This window comes from Miniopterus natalensis, chromosome 22 (genome assembly GCF_054644295.1).
Source record: "Miniopterus natalensis isolate mMinNat1 chromosome 22, mMinNat1.hap1, whole genome shotgun sequence".
Lineage (NCBI taxonomy): Eukaryota > Metazoa > Chordata > Mammalia > Chiroptera > Miniopteridae > Miniopterus > Miniopterus natalensis.
The window spans coordinates 654,468-675,071 of NC_142102.1; the positions used below are offsets into that span (position 1 = coordinate 654,468).

A 20,604-nucleotide genomic window follows, 5' to 3' on the forward strand; every position below is an offset into this window, starting at 1 on the left:
GGCCTGTGCCCTGACCGGGAATCAAACCCCGATCCCCTGGATCCTGGGTCGATGCTCAGCCGCCGAGCGGGCCCGGCAGGGCTAGAGCTGCCTTCTTAGGAAGCATTCTTTCTCCGTGGGCGTGCCCGCGGCTGCATTTGGGAAAAATCGCACGTCCCATGTACACAGCGGTGGGAAACGACGTCTTTAGAATCGTGGATTCGGCTTGCCTGTCGCCCGTGACAAGGCCTCGGTATGTCCCCGAGCGTCCTGTGCGTGTCTGGGCGGGAGGCGAGGGTGGGGCGCGGGCTGCCCCATCTCCCGGCGCGGCAGGCGGTCCCCGTTCATCCCGCGGGGCACGAGCCCCGGGCTCGGTCCCCAGCAGGGCGCGCCGGGGGCAGCGGGCCAATGACCCTCATCACCGACGTTTCTCTCTCCCTCCCTCTCCCTGAAATCGATTCAAAAACAAAGCAGCGCCCTGAGGGCGCAGGCACCTCCAAGGCGCGGGCTGGGCGCTGAGCTCCCCCACTTTCGCGCGTGTCCCCCCCTTCCGCCCAGAGGACCAAAGTGCTGTTTCGCTGCATTCGGGCGAAGACTGAACCTTGCGCAGAAGAAAAAGGAGTCAGTCTTCTGAGCAAAACACAAAAAAAAATGGGGGGGAGGGGCGAGAGACAGCGAACAGAGACACCGCGGCCGCCCTGGTCCTGGTCCTGGTCCTGGCCCGGCCCGGCCCGGCCGCGGCTGAGGGGCTCTGCCTACCTGAGGGTCCCCGGCTGGGTCGCGGCCACGTGCCCGGCGCCCTGGGCCCGGAACAGCCGGAGCGAGCGGAGCAGCGAGGCGTCCGCGCAGCCACCGCCCCGCCAGCCTCGCGCCCGGAGCGGCTCCTCCTGGCAGGCAGTGCGCGCTCCTCCCGGCAGGCAGTGCGCGGGCCCAGGGCGCCTGCGCGGGCTCGCCCCGCGTTTCCCACAACCCCCCGCGTGTGGGGCGCGCACGAGGAGCCGGCGCGAGGCCGACGAGGCCGAGGCTCCGCGGGGAGGCGGCGGGGCCCGGGCGCGGGCGGGGACGGCGGGGACTGTGGGCGGCGCGGCCGGTGAGTAGCGCTGCGCGTCCCTCCGCCTCCGTGGGGGGGGCTCTGGCCCGAGGCGCGCCCGCCCGCGCGGTCCCCGCAGGGTCGCCCCGGCCTCGCGGTCGGACGTGGAAAAGGCGCAGAGGCGCCCAGGCCCGAAGGGAAGACGGGACGCCGCCGTTGTTTGCGGGCGGCAGGGTCGTGGGCACAGAACCCCCCCGAAGGCTCCCCGGAAACTTAGAGCTGACACGTGACTTGGCAAGTTTGCGGGGCGCACGGTCTGTGGAACCGGCCGCGTGGCTGGGCAGCAACCGCGCATGCGCAGAAGCCAAGACACCGGCTCCATCGCGGGGGCGTCAAAATGTGTGCAATACCTGGAAGTAAGTTTAACCAAAGAGGTGGAAGATCTGCACTGTGAAAACTATAAGACACCGAAGGAGGACACTGGGCAGGATACAAATAAATGGAAGGACACACCTTGCTCACGGATTGGAAAGAATGATATTGTTAAAACGTCCTTACTACGTAAAGAATATGCAGATGCAGTGCAATCCCTACTAAACGATCACTGGCATTCTTCTCAGAATTAGAACTAGTTTTAAAATTTATATAGGATGAAAAAAAAGACCCCAAAGAGCCAAAGAAATCTTGAGAAAGAACAAAGCGGGAGCTGTCACACTTTCATATCAAATTATACGACAAAGCTGCAACAAGCAAAACAGTATGGTAGCATCATAGAAACAAATTATAAATCAGTGCAACAGAATAGACAACCTAGAAATAAATCCTCACTAATATGGTCATTTAATCTATGGCAAAGAGGCAAAGATATACAATGGGGTAAAAACAGTCTTTTCAGGAAGTAGTGTTGGCAAACTGGACAGATATATGCAAAAAATAAAATTGTACCACTTTCTTATTTCATATACAAAAATATTCCTAGAAGAAAAAATAAGACTCAGCAATAGCTTTTTGGATATATCTCCTCAAGCAAGGAAACAAAAGAAAAGCACATTAACAATTTGGCTACATGAAAACAAAAAGGGTTTTCACAGCAAAGGAAACAAGTGAAATGAAAAGACAACCTACTAAATGGGAGAAGATATTTGCAAATGTTACATCTGATAAGAGGTTAATATGCAAAATATATAAAGAACTCATACACCAACTTAACACGAAAAAAAAACCGATAGTCCAATTAAAAATGGGCAAAGGACTGAATAGACATTTCTTCAAAGAGGGTGTACAGATGGCCAACAGACATTTGGAAAGATACTCAGCATCACTAATCATCAGAGAGATGCAAATTCAAACCACAATGAGATATCACCTCACACCTGTCAGAGTGGCCACCATCAATAAATCAACAAATAACAAGTGTTGTCAAGGGTGTGGAGAAAAGGGAGCCCTCGTGCACTTTTGGTGGGATTGTAAATTGGTGCAGCCACTATGAAAACCATTATGGAGGTTTCTCAAAAAATTAAAAATAGAAATGCCATACAATGCAGAAATCCTGCTTCTGGGTATTGATCTTAAAAAAACAAAAGCACAAATTCAAAAAAAGATACATGCACCCCTGTGTTCATTGTATCATTACTAGCAATAGCCAAGATACGGAAGTAACCTGGATGTCGACCAATAGATGAATGGGTAAAGCAGAAGTGAGATATATATACAATGGAATATTCAGCAATAAAAAAGAATGAAATCTTGATGTTTGTGACCACATGGGTGGACCTAGAGGGCACAGTGCTAAGTGAAATAGGTCATGCAGAAAAAGACAAATACCACATGATCTCACTTATATGTGGAATCTTAAAAAACAAAATAAATGAACAAAACAGAAGCAGACCCCTAGAGAAAAAGCTTGCCAAAGGGGAGGGTGTGGGGAGATGAGAATAAAAAAAATAAAAATAAAAAAATTATAAAATATTTAGAAGAAAACAGGCAAAAAAATCTTAAGAAACTAGGGCTTCATGAAGACTTCTTAGACATTACTCCAAAAGCATGTTTCATAAAAGAAAAATCAGTAAATTGAACTTCATCAATATCAACATTTTTCCTCTAGGGGAAATCCTGTTAGGGGGATGAACAGACAAGGGACAGACTGACAGAAAATGCAAACTACATCTGGCAAAGAGATCATACCTAGAATAGATGAAGAACTCTTAATACACAAGAAATAATGAAATGACCCAAATTTTTTAAGGGCAAATAACATGAAGAGATGTTTCAATGAACAGGATATACCAGTGGCAAGCACAGAAAAAGAGTTCCTATCACTAGCCCTTAGGAAAAGGTAAACAAGACTGCCATGCACTGTCAGCCTATCAGATACATACCTATTAGCTAGAGCAGCCAAGATTAAAAAATAGTGACAGCACCAATTGCTGGTGAAGATACACTGAAATTGGGTTTCTCACACATTGCTGGTGAGAATAGAAAAAGGAACAGCCACTTTGGAAAAGAGTTGGAGAGTTTCCTCAAAAACTAAACAGGCCTTCATCATACAACCGAGTGATCCTGCTCCTGGGCCTTCATCCCAGAAGATCAAATGTCCGCACAGAGATCTGCATACCAGTGCACACAGCCATGTTGTTCTGTTTTGTTTTTAAATATATCTTCATTGATTTCAGAGAGGAAGGGAGAGAGAGATAGAAACATCAATGATGAGAGAGTCATCAATCGGCTGCCTTCCGCTCTCCCCCTGCTGGGGATTGAGCCTGCAACCCCGGCATGTGCCCTGACCTGGAATCAAACCACCATCTCCTGGTTCGTAAGTCGATGCTCAACCGCTGAGCCATGCCTGGCTGGGCCATGTTCTTTGTAATAGACCAAAACCAGAAACAACCGAATTGCTTCGTTGGTGAGTGAATGCACACACCGGGGTCCATCCACACCCCGGAAAGTCACTCAGCAGGAGGGAAGGACAAATGCACAACCCCCTGAATGGATCCCACGTCCTTCTGCTGAAGGAAGAAACACCCATCCATGAGGTCACATGCTGAATGACCTCATGTCCGTGACATTCTCACAGGACAGAAGCACAGAAGTGGAGAACAAGCCAGTGGATGGTGGGAGTCAGGGATTTGGGAGGAGGGCGGTGACGATAAAGGGAAGTGGGAGGGGGTCATTATGGTGATGGGGCAGTTCCGTGTGGTGACTGAGGAGGTCCCTCCACAAATCTACACTTGACAAGATGACAGAGAGCCAGACACACACTGTACCGACGTCAGCTTCCAGGTTTTGATGTCATACTATAATCATGAGTTGCGTGGTTCTGCGATCTTTGCAACCTCCTGTGAATTTATCATTATTTAAAAATGAAAACTCAGAAGGTGCGTCATCACCGCCTGACTATTTCCTGCTGGAATAGCAACCGTGAGCACTCACCCCCAATGTCTGGCCTCAGCTTTTTGTCGTATTCTCTCAGCAGCTTGTTGAGGATGAGAGTCACGTCGGTGTCTTGGGATTTGGGAGCCAGGACCCACTTCTGGTTGGATGATGCCCCTTCATCGTCGTCCTCCTCTGCCCTTCTGGACCTGTAACGATGGCACAAAGCATGAGCGTAAGTGGCACAGCAACTCCGGAAAGTGTCTCAAACACGGTGAGCCCCAGGACCCCTGAAACAGGGAGAAAGTCCCCAGAACCCTCATTCCAACCCCTGGATTCTCTCTCCAATTAAAATGAGACACAAATTAGAAAGATTCATTAGGAAGAAGGATTGAAGGCATAATGCTTTCATTAAATGTCACAAAATGTTTTCATGTCCAAGGGAAACTGTAGACACTCTGATAAGTACATCAGTGCCAGACGGTCAACCAGCAGGTGCTCAGCTGTTCTTGAATCCACCTGGAGAACCACTGGAGGTCAAGGCATCAACCTTCCAGATATTTGTCAGATGGTGACTTTATTGGTCACTTCTACCCCCCCACCCACCAAGACCTCATTTTAGCTGAAGGTGAGAACAGCCCTGGCCAGTGTGGCTCCGTTGGTTGGGCATCATCCCGTGCACCGAAGGGTCACTAGTTCAATTCCAGGTCAGGGCACATAGGTTTTGGGTTCAGTCCCCAGTCGGGGTGGGTTCAGGAGGCAACTGATCAATGTTTCTCTCTCTCCCTCTCCCTTCCTCTTTCTCTAAAATCAATTTAAAAAAACATTTAAAAAAGCATTTACAGATTGTCTGCACTGAACATAGTTAAGTCTGACTTCTGTGCTCCTCATGGACACTGGGATCTTTGGTCTAGGCCTGGGGACATCACGAGGTGGCCTGCTTTGCCAGCACTCAGGTGGGGTGACAAGGAGCAGAGATGTTGGTGAGCCCTCTGGCAATTCGCAGGCCTCTCACAACATGAACGGAATCATCTCTTGCAGAGAAGTCTAACTCGGACATTAAAAATTAATCTTTCTAATACATCTTCACCATTTTGGCCCCTTAGTAAATGAATGTTTGAGTGCCTCCAAGCTTGCTCTTTGCAGGGCTGAGCATGACAGCCACCTCTCCTGGCTCACTGGAACGGCGAGGCCTCCAAAGGACAGCTACTTTTCTTTCTTTTTGTCTTGTTTCAGTTAAAGCATTTTTATTTACTAATATAAATGTACAATCTCTATTTTGAAGTAGGGAGCCTTGCCTGTTGACCTTTTACCTTACCGGTATCATTGTCAAGGCTACTGTCACTTTATGGATGGACGCATGGAGCTTTTGGCTGCACATTATTATAATTTGAATTATAGCCCTGGGTGGGTGGCTCAGCTGGTTGGAGCATCGTCCTGTACACCAAAAAGTTTTGGGTTCAATTCCTGGTCAGGGCATATACCTGGGTTGCAGGCTGACTCCAGGACAGTGTGGGAGGCTTCCTCCCACATCCATGTTGCTGTCTCTCTCTTTTCTTTCCTCTCTAAAAAAAGTCAATCAGTAAAACACCCTCATGTGCACTCCTCTGATTCCAGGATCACCAAACATTTGTATATTTCGTTTGTTTCTCCTTTCCCTCCGGGGGAAGAGAGTGCTGACCGTGCTAATGTATTTTGATTTACAAAAGCTGGATTTGTCCCTCACATTCTATAGTCATATACTGCAATTTTGATTCTTTTAATTCCTTGAAAATTTAATTTTGTATGGCCCCGCAGTAATTTCCCTGGTTCTTCTTTATTTTCTTGTCTAACATTGGCAGACCCAGTGTATTGATAAAGTCCATCCAGAACTGACTTTCTGGAGCCTCCATGGATTCCTGTCATTGTCACCTAGGCGTCCACAGTACAACAGTTTTCAGCGTGACTGAGGCTGTCTCAACAACGCAGCCCTTCAGAATTGAAAAGGGGTGGGTCTTCTGCATTTTCAGGCAGACAGCCCCTGGCCAGGGCAGGAAAGCTTGGCACACACGCAAACTCCGTCCCAGTTCACTGTGTAGTACGCTGTGTAGTTTGTCAGTGACTGCGTAGGAGCTCATTTCTGTTTAGCTTCCCAGGCAGGAGCCAAAGGTTAACACCATCTCAGGGTAGTTGTGCTCTGGGACATGTTTCTTTAAGTTAATTTTTGTCGTTTTCTGAATTATCTATAATGAACATGAAATGAATGAAAAGAATAAACTTTTTAATGTTCGTGACCTCTGCTTAAGTCTTCAGAATCATAAGTGTGTATGTATATCATATATATATGCATTAGTCTTTTTATGAGTGTTAAGGAGCCTTAACATAGACAGTGTCGTCTAGACCTGGGTGATATACACGTGATGTGAGATGTTGTTTTGTTAATTCTCACACAAGGATACTTTTCCCCATTGATTTTTTAGAAGGGAGGGAGGGAAGGGGAGAGAGAGAGACAAACATTGATGTGGGAGACACACATCAACTGGTTGCCTCCTCTCCCACCCCAGGGTGGGGGATCCAACCTGCAAGCCAGGTACTTGCCCTTGACGGGGAATTGAACCCGAGACCCTTCCATGCTTGGGCCAACACCCTAACCACTGAGCAACACCGGGCGCAGCACATGTATGAGATTTTGACCATGAGTGTGTAGAATATGTATCATAAGACTGAGTTCAAGTGTCTCCCAGGCTGATCTTAAACTGTCATTTTATTTCTTGAAGACTTATTGTCTAGAAGAATAAAATAAATCATCGATAAGAACTATAAATTGCCGTGGATTCTGATTCATAGCCAACATCCACCACCAAGAGGGACCTGTAAAATGTGCGACACAAAATCAGTAAGTGATGTGCTACGAGTAACACTATGGGTTTCTAAATGCCACTGTCAGATCATTTCTTTTGTCAGGAATATTAACTGTATCACTTTGGGGGGGGGAGAGAAACAGTGGGTGAAACATGTTCTGTGGGACGTGCCTGGCTGGCAGTTTATTCTAGGGCAGAGGTGTTGGAAGGTGAGTGGAGGGGCAGTTGACTTCGGCCAAATCGCACAGCCTTCTCTGGACACGTGCAGCTGAGCCACAGAGCATTCCTCTTTCTCTCTGCAGGATCTTCCTTCCCTCCCCTCTCCTCCCGTCCCCTCCTGGCTGCCCACCCCCACACTCAAAGACAGCCCCCCAGATCTTGCTGTCCGTGCTGTTACTGCCCCAATGGTCCTAAGGGCACAGACGGAGCTCACTCACCAAGACTCGTCAGTTCCCTGTGTACACAGCCTCGGTTCCTGAGAAACCCTTGGAGCTACTTCAGCGACAGGTATGAAAATGCGTCTCAAGTCCCTCTAGTGGCGACGAGAGGGCTTTCCTGACATTGCATAAGCTGCCTCCTTAGAGGCCAGGCCAGGTGAGAGTGGGGGAGGCAGAAAGTCAACGAAGCCGCCTTCTCTCCTGGGAGGTAAAGGGAGCCCTGGCTCTGGGGCGGGGCAGGGCTGGGCTGGCTGAGCTGCACGGGGGCAGCGATGCTCCTGCCCTCAGCCCCGCACCAGCTCCTCCCATCCTGATCCCATGTCAGTTTGCTGCAGAACTTGAGGGAACGAAACGGACGCCTCCCAGTGCTAATGCCAGCAGCCAGCCCCACAGGAAAACCCTGGCTTCGATGAGAACCACATGTCATCCCAGGGGAGCCACTGGAGTGTAGATAAAACAAAAGCACTCTGTTTCTCCAGATTCTGAGTGGTTGTGTATAATCTTTATGAGCTTTCTGTTGTTGGGACTGCTGGCTCCCAGACACCATCACTGCAATTCGCTTCGTGTTAAAAGCAAGCTGGTGAGGTATTGTCATTGTCACGTTGCTGCTCATCCTCAGATGCTGTTTCCCTGTCTTGCATCTTTCCTTCAACCATCAGGCCCAGGATGAAGTCTGAAGTCCTTTAAGCACTACCAGGAGCTCCCAAACCTCGGGAAGCAGCTAAGCATCTTCCCAGTAGCCCCAAGGCCTAGTGTGACTTAGTGAGTTTCACTGTACAATCAGCTCATCCATGGGGGTCAGAGTGGGGCGCATGGCCCTGCAGGGAGCTGCCAGGCCATCGGCACAGGGCATACCTGTCTGTCACACCCTGTCCCAGGGCTCATCACTGGGGAGGCATTCCCAGTATGAATGAGACCCCGTCCACGTTAATAACAGCTCTGAAAGATCACACCGGACATCAGATTGTTTCACATCTCTGTAAAACCCACTCAGAGAGCAAAGGCACTTTTTACCCCCTTTTTAACCCTCACCTAAGGATATTTCTCATTTTCTTTAAGAGAGAGAGGAAGGGAGGAAGAGAGAGGGAGACAGAGAGAGGAACATAGATATGAGAGAGACGTCAATCAGTTGCCTCCTGTACGAGCCCCAACTGGGGATTGAACCTGAAACCTGGGTAAGTGCCCTGACTGGGAATCGAACCAGAAGCCTTTTGGTGGCCAGGACGATGCTCCAACCAGCTGAGCCACCCGGCCAGAGCCAAAGGCACTTCCGAACGAGAGGCAGATTTGAGTTTTTCCCGAATGCTGTGCAGCCTGTGTTGTGGAGGCCAGGGAAGTGCCAGACAGGCCGTACTGCAGTTGGTGTATCTGCCCTGGTGGAGATGGATGGGGTGCATGTGCCTGTGGCAGTTCCTAGGAGCCGGGCTGCTTCAGGTTCAACCACGTCTCCCTGCTGATCACATGAAGGGCATCAGGCAGCCTTCCTCCTGCACAGTCAGTGTCTCTGGATCCCCAGTCACCTAACCCCAAACTGCAGGTCACTCCTCCCCTCTGGTGGCAACAGCAAAGTCACGGAGACATGGCTTCGGATCTAGATACCATGACTTTGGGCCTGTCTGTTGTGCCTGGTGTTGTCTCCTGGGCCCCCCGCCTCTGGACAGAACCACATCCCGGCGGAATTAACCTCAGAAAGTGCACTCTCATCTCCCCCCAGCTCTGTCCTTAGATGGGAAGAAACTCCGGCTGAGAGGCTCCGGGAGTGTCCTGCCTGGTGGAGGGAGCTGCCTGCTGTCCCCGCACGGCACACAGTCTCCACTTTTAGTGACCACAAGTGTTAGGACTGGAGGGCCAAGGCTCTCCTCCTCAGGGCCGAGCACCCCTGTCACAGGTGGGAAGTGAGACTTGGGGGCCCGTCACGTCGTGGAGGATCTGTGAAGGAGCCTTCGTGGTTCTTTCCTACTTCACAAGCATGAACGCAAATGCAAGACCTCCTGTGCTGCCTGCTGACACCTGCAGGGTTTGCGGCCCAGAGGGACACTCTAGCTCCCAGATCCAGGTGATGAAGGTGTCCCAACAAGGGCGTTTGGGAAATGGGGTTCCCTGAGGTCTGGGGGTGGGATCGGGGGAAGAGCCAGGGAGCCACTCTGATTTCTAAAGCACAGTCTGCGGTCTTTGGACCAGTGATCTCGCCTGGGAGACAGAGTTGAAGAAGCCAAAGCATCTCTGGTCATATTTACAGCTACAGGGTTTAACCCTTCTGGTCCCAGGGCCCCTCCATCCTCACGGGCCATCCTCACCCCTTCCTGGGGCGTCTCCGGGCTCCGCTTAGCTGGCCGGGTGTGTTCCCAGAGGAGGGCGAAAGGCGTTTATTGTGGTGAGAGGATGTCCTAGCTTAGCAGGCAGCAGCCTTGTCAGCTCCAACCCGCCGCCTGGTGGGGTAGGGGTCTGCCCCGTGCGTGCAAGCGGCTCCCCGGGGGCGCGGTGTGTGCCTGCGGGGCCTGGACAGGGAGGCCCTTCCCGAGAAGCAGGCTCCCCGCCGCGCACCTGGCCCGATGCTCCACCTGCCTCCAGCCGGAGGGACACCGGCAGCTGGGAAATCCTGACTCCTGGTCCCGGGCAATGGGAGTGAGGGCAGTGACCCCGAGTGCCGGCCAGTGTGTGTCAGACCCCGGAGCACTCGAGCCGGGGCGAGGGGCGCGCACGGGGGAGACACAGCCCCTACAGCCACCCCGGAAGGCCCCGGGGGAGGGGCCCCTTCGTCCCGGAGCCAGGTCCCACCTTCCCGGCCGACAGGCTGCGGCCGCCCGGCGGGGGCAGGTGAGGCGCGGGCCGGGCTCTGCCGCAGCCCAGCCGACGGGCCCGGACCCGCCCGGACAGCGCCCGCCGCCCTCCCGCCCGCGGAGCCGGGTCCGGCGCGGCGCCACTTACCGCGCGTGCGAGCCGGAGAACAGGCAGAGCAGCAGCAGCAGCCTCGGGGCCATGGCGCCCGGAGCTCGGCGCGGGTCCGAGGCCTCGGGGTCCGCTGGCGCTGCCGCCGGCCGGGCGGTGGGGCTCCGGGCTCCGGGCTCGGGCGGCCGCGCCCCCGACGGCCGGCGGGTCTGCGCGGGGCGCACGCGGGACACCCGGCGGCCGCGCCGCGCCCTGGCCCGCGCTGCGCGGGGTCGGCGCCGGGTGGCGGGGTCGGTGGGCGCGGGCGTCCCGGGCCCCGCTGCCCGCCCCCGGTGCCCGCGCTGGGCTCTGCGCGCTGCGCGCTGCGCTCGGCTGCGGCCGCGCTCGGGGTGGGGGCCGCGGGGCGGGCGGGCGGCGGGGAGGAGTTTCCCAATTACGCGCCGACAGCGCGCCGGGCGGAGACGGAGGCTGGAGCGGACCCCGGGTCCGAGGCCGGGCAGGGGGCGCGCTCCGCGGGCGGGGAGGCTTGGGGCGCCCGAGGCTGGGTCCCAGGGGCTGGCACCCCGTGGTCAAGAGGGAGCCCCGGCGTCCCCTGCCCTGTCAGCCCGAGGGGGTGGCCCCCGTGCCCCTGACCTCCTGCGCCCGCCCCCCAGGTGCGCCTCCTCTAGGTAGGCCAGGGCCCGGGGCACCGCTGGCTGGAAACAGCCTTCCCCGCGCACGTCGCGCTGGGTGTCGACCTCCCCCTCTGCCCCACCAGGATTCTGCCTGAAAAGTGGAAATGGCACCCCCGATGCGCCCCTTTCGGGCGGAAAGGAGCGCCTAAGACGCCCAGTAAGCCGTGGGGGGAGAGACGTTAGGCCAGGAAGCAGCAGCCGAGCCAGGACGCGCGGGCGTCCCATGGACTGAGCGCCCCCAGGCTGGCGGTGCCGTTTCTGTGGTCGGGGCCCACACCGCCGGGATCGCGGGGAGCAGGGCGCTGCCAGGTCGGGGCCCACACCGCCGGGATCGCGGGGAGCAGGGCGCTGCCAGGTCGGGGCCCACACCGCCGGGATCGCGGGGAGCAGGGCGCTGCCAGGACGGGGCCCACACCGCCGGGATCGCGGGGAGCAGGGCGCTGCCAGGTCGGGGCCCACACCGCCGGGATCGCGGGGAGCAGGGCGCTGCCAGGTCGGGGCCCACACCCCCGGGATCGCGGGGAGCAGGGCGCTGCCAGGTCGGGGCCCACACCGCCGGGATCGCGGGGAGCAGGGCGCTGCCAGGACGGGGCCCACACCCCCGGGATCGCGGGGAGCAGGGCGCTGCCAGGTCGGGGCCCACACCCCCGGGATCGCGGGGAGCAGGGCGCTGCCAGGACGGGGCCCACACCCCCGGGATCGCGGGGAGCAGGGCGCTGCCAGGTCGGGGCCCACACCGCCGGGATCGCGGGGAGCAGGGCGCTGCCAGGACGGGGCCCACACCCCCGGGATCGCGGGGAGCAGGGCGCTGCCAGGTCGGGGCCCACACCGCCGGGATCGCGGGGAGCAGGGCGCTGCCAGGTCGGGGCCCACACCCCCAGGATCGCGGGGAGCAGGGCGCTGCCAGGTCGGGGCCCACACCCCCGGGATCGCGGGGAGCAGGGCGCTGCCAGGTCGGGGCCCACACCCCCGGGATCGCGGGGAGCAGGGCGCTGCCAGGTCGGGGCCCACACCCCCGGGATCGCGGGGAGCAGGGCGCTGCCAGGTCGGGGCCCACACCCCCGGGATCGCGGGGAGCAGGGCGCTGCCAGGTCGGGGCCCACACCCCCAGGATCGCGGGGAGCAGGGGGCTACTAGCACACCGCCGACCCAGCCCCTGGGAGCCCGCGCTGCGCCCGAGCATCGCCCCTGCACCCAAAGGTCGCGCGGGCTCGGGCGGTCAGGCCACCACCCTGGGGGAGGGCTCAAGGCCTCACCGGTTTCCCAGCCCGTGTTTCTCCCTCTCTCCCCGAGCCCATAAAAGCATCTGGGGGGAAACAGAAGTTAGCTTTTATGTTGCCAAAAATAGCTCCTGGAAGGTATCTTAGATCTATATTCCTGGAGTCCCAGAGGGTGAGATACCGGCTTCCTCCCGGGGCTAAGTAGCCTTGCCCATGAAACGCGTGGGGAGCAGGCGGAGTTTGGTTTCCCGCCCTTCTGGGTGGTCATGGGAGCCTGGCCATGAGTGGACTGGGGGCAGGTTGGTGGTGATGACCGTGTTTTGCTTTTTTAGCAGTGGAGCTGTGGCCTCGCGGCCCGGCCATCGCCTGTCTCCGTGTGGCCTCAGGCTCCCTCCTGCCCAGGGCTCCGTGTGGAGTCCCCCGGCGTCCACACTTCTCGGGTTTTGTTGCCTGCGAAGACTAGACGGTCCTGCCTCCCGCCGCTCCCTCCAGATGCAGGGGAATGAGTCCTCACTCTCTGCCCTCGCCTCTAACTGGCTCCATCACACAATCGAGCACTTTAAAAATCAGTTGCATAATTGCTTTTCATTTGTTAATTGCTTGTAGAAACATGTCAAGTCTCCCATAGTTCTAAAGTGTGCTGTGAGAGAAAAAAACACGCCAGTGAAAAGAAGCTATTCTTTTGGGCCTCAGCGTTTGACGCAGTGATAGGCACATGGGTAAAAATAGCCATCGGGTATTGATAACATAATAGGGCCCCAGGGCTGCTGGGAAGGTTTTACAGAGGTGAACTCATGGGAAGCCTCATAACATTATTCCTATTTTAAAGGTGGAGAAAGGGCACAGAGCAGTTAAGTCACTCCCCTACCATCACACAGCTGGGAGGTTGCATATTGGGGCTAAAACCAGGCAGTTGGCCCGGCTGGCATGGCTCAGTGGTTGAGCATCGACCTAGGATCCAGGAGATTGGGGTTCGATTCCTGGTCAGGGCACAGGCCCGTGTTTCGGGCTGGATCCCCAGCAGGGGGCGAGCAGGAGGCGGCCGATCAATGCCTCTCATCATTGATGTCTCTCGCTCTCTCTCGCCCTCTCCCTTCCTCTCTCGAAAGTCAATAAAAACATTTTTAAAACACAAAACCCCCAGGCAGTTGGCTCTAACGTCTGCACCCAAGTGGCTGGCCAGGCTGCTTCTCAGGGGAGTCGTTCCGAAACACTTGCAGGCCGCTTCTCTAGGCGAAGTGTTCGACTCCGGGCTGTGCTCTTCATGATCCGAGCATGAGTACAAACGCTTGAAAATTGTTCATAATTGTTTATAATTCCATATTGGAAGGCTTTTATAAATTATCCGTATCATGAGAAGAGCCTGAGAGAGTTTCTACGGTTTGACTCGTGGAAAAGAAAATCGTGAGGTTCTTGACAGCCCCGGGCTGTTGGCCCCTGTCCTTCCTCGCCTGTGGTCAGTGTGTCGTGGGCATGAATGAGCGCGGCCCGGGGCCATCGGGCGCTCGGGATGCTTTGCTCCATTTATTGGACTTTGTGGGTCAGCTTGGTGGGCGTGAGACTTGCCCATTTTAGCTTGACCCTCCCCCCCACCACCACCATGTTTGGGTCTGGAAAAAGGTTTCTTTCTTTCTTTTTTAAGCTAAATTGGTTTAGATGAAGGAGAAACCCAGGGCAAGCTTTCTGGTCTCAAGTGTGAAAGCAAAATGGAAGGTCAAGAATCTAGGATCTTCAAAGAGCGTGCTTTTAGGCTTGACTTCCTTCCCTTCCCCAGCTGACCAGAGGGAGGGAGGGGGAGAGGGAGAGAGGGAAGGGGGGAGGGGGAGAGAGGGAAGGGGGGAAAGAGGGAGAGAGGGGCGGGGGGAGAGGGAGGGAGAAGAGCGAAAGGGGGAGGGGGAGAAAGGGAAGGGGGGAAAGGGAGAGAGGGAAGGAGGGGAGAGAGGGAAGGGGGGAGGGGGAGAGAGGGAAGGGGGAAAGAGGGAGAGAGGGGGAGGGGGGAGAGGGAGGGAGAGAGAGAGAGAGGGAGGGAGGGGGAGGGGGAGAGAGGGAAGGGGGAGGGGGAGGGAGGGAGGGAGAGAGGGAAGGGGGGAGGGGGAGAGAGGGAAGGGGGGAGGGAGGGGGAGAGAGGGAGGGAGGGAGGGAGGGGGAGGGAGGGAGGGGGAGAGGGCTAGAGGAAGAGCGGGGAGGGGGAGAGAGAAGAGGGAGGGGGGGAGGCAGGGGGAGGGGAGGCGCGGAGATGCTCTCCGGAGCGTGCGCAGTGCCGGCTCGGGCTCTGCGCCTTCAGCCCCGAGGCGCGGACAGCTCCACTGGGGCCGGGCCCGCCTGTGGTTCCTCCGGGTTCTCTGGGGAAGGAGGGACTAAAAAGAGCCGTAAGCGGTGGGGCGGGGCGCGTCCCCTGGGCCACCCACGCACCCCGAGGGTGGGAGCGCCCCGCGGGGAGCGCCCAGGTCCGGAGGCGCGCCCGGGGGAGGCGGGGGGCAGCGCGCGGCCCCGGGGAAAGCGCCCCAGGTTCCCTCGGCGGCCCCGCTTCACCTCCTGCGGGCGCGGAGGAGCCGAGCGAGCCGGGGCTGGGATAACCAGGGCTCGTGCTGCGGGCGGCGGGGCTTTTAGGGACGCGGGGCTCCCCCTCTCCGCACTGTGCTTCCCAAACGGTGTAAAAATAGAGCTGCCCCTCCTCTGCCCAAAACATGTCAAGGGAAACGCGATGGAACGCGCTCCTCTTGGGAGTACGGCTCAATGGCTTTTTTATTTTATTTTAATTTATTTTAATTTTATTTTATTATTTTATTTATTTTATTTTATTTCTATTTATTTATTTTTTTAAAATATGTATCGATTTCAGAGAGAGGAAAGGAGAGGGAGAGAGAGAGACAGAAACATCAATGATGAGAGAGTCATTGATCGAGGCCGCAACTGGGCCTGTGCCCTGACCGGGAATCGAGCCCCCATCGCGGGGATGCCAGGTTGAGGCTCAGCCGCTGAGCCACACCCGGCCGGGCTCAATGACTTTTTAAAAAAATGTATCTTTATTGATTTCAGAGGGAGGGAGAGAGAAACATCAGTGATGAGAGTGGTGGGTCGGCCGCCCCCTGCTGGGGGCTGGAGCATGTGCCCTGAGTGGGACTCGAACCCGCACCTCCTGGTTCTGAGGCCGATGCCCAACCGCTGAGCAGGCCCGGGGGGTCAGTGGCCTTTTATCCACATAAGCACCTAAGTACAGAGACTTCACTGTACATCACTCACCTTAAGGTGGGGACAGTCCCAGGCCACCTTCCAGGGCAATTCCCACGCGAGCCGAGCTCCCTGGGGCCCCACACAGACATGTCACACTTCCCAGGGCGGTGTGGCTCGTGCCACCCAACCCCACGCTGCTTTGTGCAGCACTTACTCATTTCTTTATTGCCGCCCGTGGCATTTCACTGGGTTTTTCAAGACACCACATTCGATTTCGCTGACATGAACATCTTTCTGCAAAGTTTTCTTGGGGACATACGTGCTCAGTTCTCTCGGCTAGAAATGGAATTTTTAGATCACAGGGAGGGCATAGGGTCAGTGATAATAAATATCACTGAAGAGAGTTTCAAAGCAGCTGTATCGATGTGCCGCCCGTTGGCTATGTGAGTGCCACACCTGGTCTCTACGAATTGTAGCCTTTTTTGTTACACACATCCTGGTATCTCCTCCTGTGCTTTGGTTGTTTTTGTTTTTGTTTTGATTGTCTGTTGTTTTTTTCTTAACTCTCACCAGAGAATATTTTTCCATTGATTTTTAGAGAGAGTCAGGGAGACCGACTGGAGTTGCAACTCAGGTATGTGCCCTTGACCAGGAATCAAACCCTTGACCAGCTGAGCCACACCGGCCAGGGCTCCCTCTGGTGGTTTTTTTGTTAAATTATGCTTTTTAAAAAATTTTTAAAAAATGTTTTTATGGATTTCAGAGAGAGAGGGAGACAGAAAAACATCAATAATGAGAGACTCACCGGTCAGCTGCTTCCTGCGCGCCCCCTGCTGGGGATGGAGCCCTAACCCAGGCACCGGCCCTGACCGGGAATCGAACTGTGACCTCTTGGTTCACAGGTCGTTGCTCAACCACTGAGCCACGCTGCCCCGGCTCCCTTTGGTTTCACTCGCCGAGCTCCTTTCAGTTTCTTTCCAGCCGCTGAAGTATCTTCTTCTGTGACATGTCCTTCAAGTCTCTTGCCCGTGATGAAACCGGCCTGTTTCCTTTGTGCCTGTAGCTCACTGTGTGTTGCAGATCTGAGTCCTTCAATGTGCGCGTGTGGGGACTGTCTCCCTCATCAGCGGTTTGCCTGTAGCCCTCCAAACAGTGTCTTACAAACGCGACTGCTTTCTGTCCTGTTCAATACATCATTGCTTGTTAGAGACCCTAATGAGCACCTGTGTCTTCGTCTAAACGCTTTAGGGGGAAGCTCCTCTTTGAGGGCCAGGTTTCATTCCTAATTTAATTAGCCTATGATTTTTATTTATGAGCCAATGGTTATTTATCTTCTACAGATAACTAATTGACCTCACATGGTTTATTTAAAACATCATCTTTTCACCACTGAATTTGCATAAGTCAGGTCATGATATATGAAGGCATCTTTTTTTCTGGGCTGTTTTCTTGATTTATTGCCCTATATTTGCACCAATACCACACTTTTAAAAATTACTCTCGCTTCAAAATGACTGTTAATAGCTATTATTTCTAGTCGTCTGAATTTATTCCTCCGGCTGATCTACGCCATTTCCATTTCCATGTAAGTCAGCTTATAAATTCCCCCCCCCATATTTTAAAACTATTTACTGGGAAATAGTCACAAGCTTAGAAAGAAACGTATCTCCATAGAATACAACATAATTGACAGTCACTAGTCTAACTTCGTTCATTGCTCCAATAACATCTTCAGTAGCATTTTGCCCCATATGGTCCAAGATCCCACTCAGGGTCACAGAATCCATTCATTGTGCGTCTTTAGTATATTTTTAAGCTAGAACAGGTGCTTGGCCTTTCATGGTTTTTCATTTTTTACATATGTTTTTATTGATTTCAGAGAGAGGAAAGGAGAGGGGGGAGAAAGAAAGAGAGAGAAACATCAATGATGAGTATTGATCGGCTGCCTCCTGCACACATCTCCTGCTGGGGATGGAGCCCGAAAGGCAGGCATGTGCCGTTACCAGGAATCGAACCGTGATCTCCAGGTTCATGGGTCGATGCTCAACCGCTGAGCAACACCAGCCAGGCTTTCCTGGTCTCTTATAACATTAGTAGTTTCAATAGAGACAAGTGATTTCATGGAACGCACCTCAGTCGGGGTCTGTCTGCTGCTTCCTCCTGATCAGATTCCGGGTGTGTAATGTGGTGAGAAATCCAGTATAAGTACTATTGCTTTTCTCAGTGCATGGCCTCAGGGGCACAGTGACAGTGTGTCCTACCGTGGGCCACGTTGCTCATTTGATTAAGTTGGGATCTGCCAGGTTCCTACACTGTGACGTTACTTTAAAAAAAAAAAAAAGCCCGGCCGGGTGCGGCTCAGCGGTTGAGCGTCGACCTGGGATCCAGGCGATCAGGGTTCGATTCCCGGTCAGGGCACAGGCCCGGGTTGCGGGCTCGATCAATGACTCTCTCATCATTGATGTTTCTACCTCTCTCTCTCCCTCTCCTTTCCTCTCTCTGAAATCAAAGATATATTTTTTAAAAATAAATAAATAAACTGGAGCCAAGTTTAAGAAAAACTTTAGGGTTTTCCTCCTTCGTGGTAGCCTCACATTTCTGTTTTTGTTAATCCTCTCATGGGGATATTTTTCCATTGATTTTTAGAGAGAGTGGAAGGGGGGAGACACATGGATTGGTTGCCTCCCACATGTGCCCCGACCGGAGGCAGGGATTGAACCTGCATCCCAGGTACATGCCCTTGGCCGGGAATTGAACCCATGACCCTTTTCTTTTGGGGGGGTGGCTCTAACCATTGTGAAACACCAGCCGGGTCTGAAATGGCTGCTTTTGATAACCTAATGTTGTCATTACTCTTAGAGGGAAGACAATTTACTGAGGACTCCCCACCTCTGGATAATAGGTTATACGGTCACTTCACCTAAAGGTCAGCCTATGACTCAGGCTAAGCCAGCTGTCACCACATGTGGGGGGGGGGCGCGGTGTTCCTAGTGTCTTTATGGTAAATTTGGGTAGGTTTGTAATAACCCTGAAGAATTTCATTTGTAAACTTTCATAAAAACTTCCTGTTCTGGTTGGTATCCCCAGCCTTCCCCAAAGAGGTCCCACCGCGTCCCCTCCACCCTCTTCTCGTGGCCTGAACTCCCGTCACCGGCCTGGGACGCGCTGGCTGCGGGGGAGGCCCTGGTAGCAGCAGGAAGAGTGTGGAAGAAATGGAACCTCAATTAGTACATTGGCTCAATCAGAGCTCATTTCGAGTCTCCCTTTCTAAGGTCGGATGTCACAAAAATATCGTCTCTGACCTTTGGTTTTATTTGTCTTTTGATATGAGCTCAGAAAAGCTGAGGACACCCGTGTCCTAGGCCTTCTGTGAGGGAACACGTAAGCGGTAAATAGTTCGCAGTCACACGTTTCCGTGAAGAATCCCGGCTCACTTCAGAATAAGCTGCAGATGATCTGATTTGGGGTTGAGAGAGGCTATTGAAAACGACAGTGACAAACAGATCATCACGCAAACCTTCCACGACCTGAACCCCGCGTGCGCTGCGAGAGCGTCGCCCTACCGGGCCGGGACCCAGCGAGTAGCTGCGCTCATCAGATCCATTCACATTCAAACACCCGCCCGTCTGCTTAAGGGCACCGCTCCTCCCAGATGTGTTAGCAGGATAAAAGAGACATTAGGATTAATTTTGAAATATTTAAAATACCGTTTTCATTGCGAGAACTGCGGCATCTCCAGTTTTTCAAAGAAAGTTCTTTTTGATTTGAAGGTAATTCTTACGGTGGAGGCTGATGTTGACTGAAAGCGGGTGTTACGCCTTCCTGTCATTGGCGTCTGGGCTCTGGAAGGAGCCATCACAGCAAGATGCTCGGCTCTGGGGGTCCCCCCGTCCCCCCCGACGGAGGGGTGTGGTGTAGGGAGTGCTACCCCGACAGGCCCATTCTATCAAGACCAGTTTCCTCTACACAGAAGCGCAGATTATTTTACCAAACAAGGAACAGACTTAAAGGTCATGTTTTCAATGGGGAAAGAAAAAAAAAATTCTCCAGGGCAGTCTTAGTATATAATCATTCAAGCCGGCCTGAAACAAGGTTTTCCATTTTAGGTGGCATTTCTGTTCTAAATCAACTCCCATCTAAAGCCGTCGCGGGGTGTTGCGGGCCCTCAGTTAGTAACTACAGGAACCGGACGCGTGGTCTGCGTTTTCCCCTCACTGGTGGCGTGATCTGAGCCGGTCAGCGGATCGACCTCTTTGGGTTTCCATGTCCCTAGTTGTAAACCAGAGATTTCTAGCTTACCGGAGCTGGTCCCCATAGTTGGTCCCATAGGACCCACAGAGAACTATTTCCAAGGTGTTAACAGGTCGGTTAGAAGATTAACAAGCTGCTAACCAACCTCCAACAAGGGCGTCTGCTGTACCATTTTACCTCGGATAGTTCTAGAAAAGCCTTTGAACCCAATCTCCGCACACAAGCATTCAGGCGAACTTGAGCCAGCGCTTGCCCTAGACAGACACACAGATTGCGGGGAACACAGAACACCGATCGCTGGCTTTCTAGAACATTCCGTGTTTCTATTTATGGCCACGTCAAAAGAGAGCTACTGAAATGCCACGGTTCTGGAAGTAGGGCACTGTAATTTATAATTCTCTTTACAATTCTTATTTCTCGCCTTGTTATCGTTTACCCCAAGGCGATCCTTTATTTTGTGTTCATTAAAAATAACAAACACTGAAGTTTGTAGGATACGAAACCGGTGAGCAGAAAGGCTGGATCTTTTTCGCTACACGTGAGTCGGGTCTAAGCCTGGGCGGCGTCAGGATGGAGGCTTCACCCCGCGGGCCTGGGGGCTGGGTGGCAAAGCCGAGGGCCTGTCCAGACAATCACAGCGCCCTGGTGGGGACGACATCTTGTGTGAGGCCTGGGATGCTCCAAGTGGGCGTGTGGTCCCTTCGACGTCCCTTACAGGCTCTTTCCCCCGAGCTACAGAGC

General features: G+C 54.1%; 1 protein-coding gene across 1 annotated transcript in view; it reads right to left on the reverse strand.

The window, feature by feature from the left end:
- GABRG3 (gamma-aminobutyric acid type A receptor subunit gamma3) overlaps positions 1-10,651 on the reverse strand; it is a 209,982-nt gene extending 199,331 nt beyond the window's left edge. The window contains exons 1-2 of the mRNA XM_087829179.1: positions 10,584-10,651; positions 4,439-4,587 (exon numbers count right to left, since the gene is read on the reverse strand). Coding sequence (XP_087685305.1) covers positions 4,439-4,587; positions 10,584-10,636 — 202 coding nt within the window. The 5' untranslated portion in view covers positions 10,637-10,651. The remainder of the gene's footprint in view (positions 1-4,438; positions 4,588-10,583) is intronic.
- Between the last annotated feature and the right edge of the window lie 9,953 nt (positions 10,652-20,604).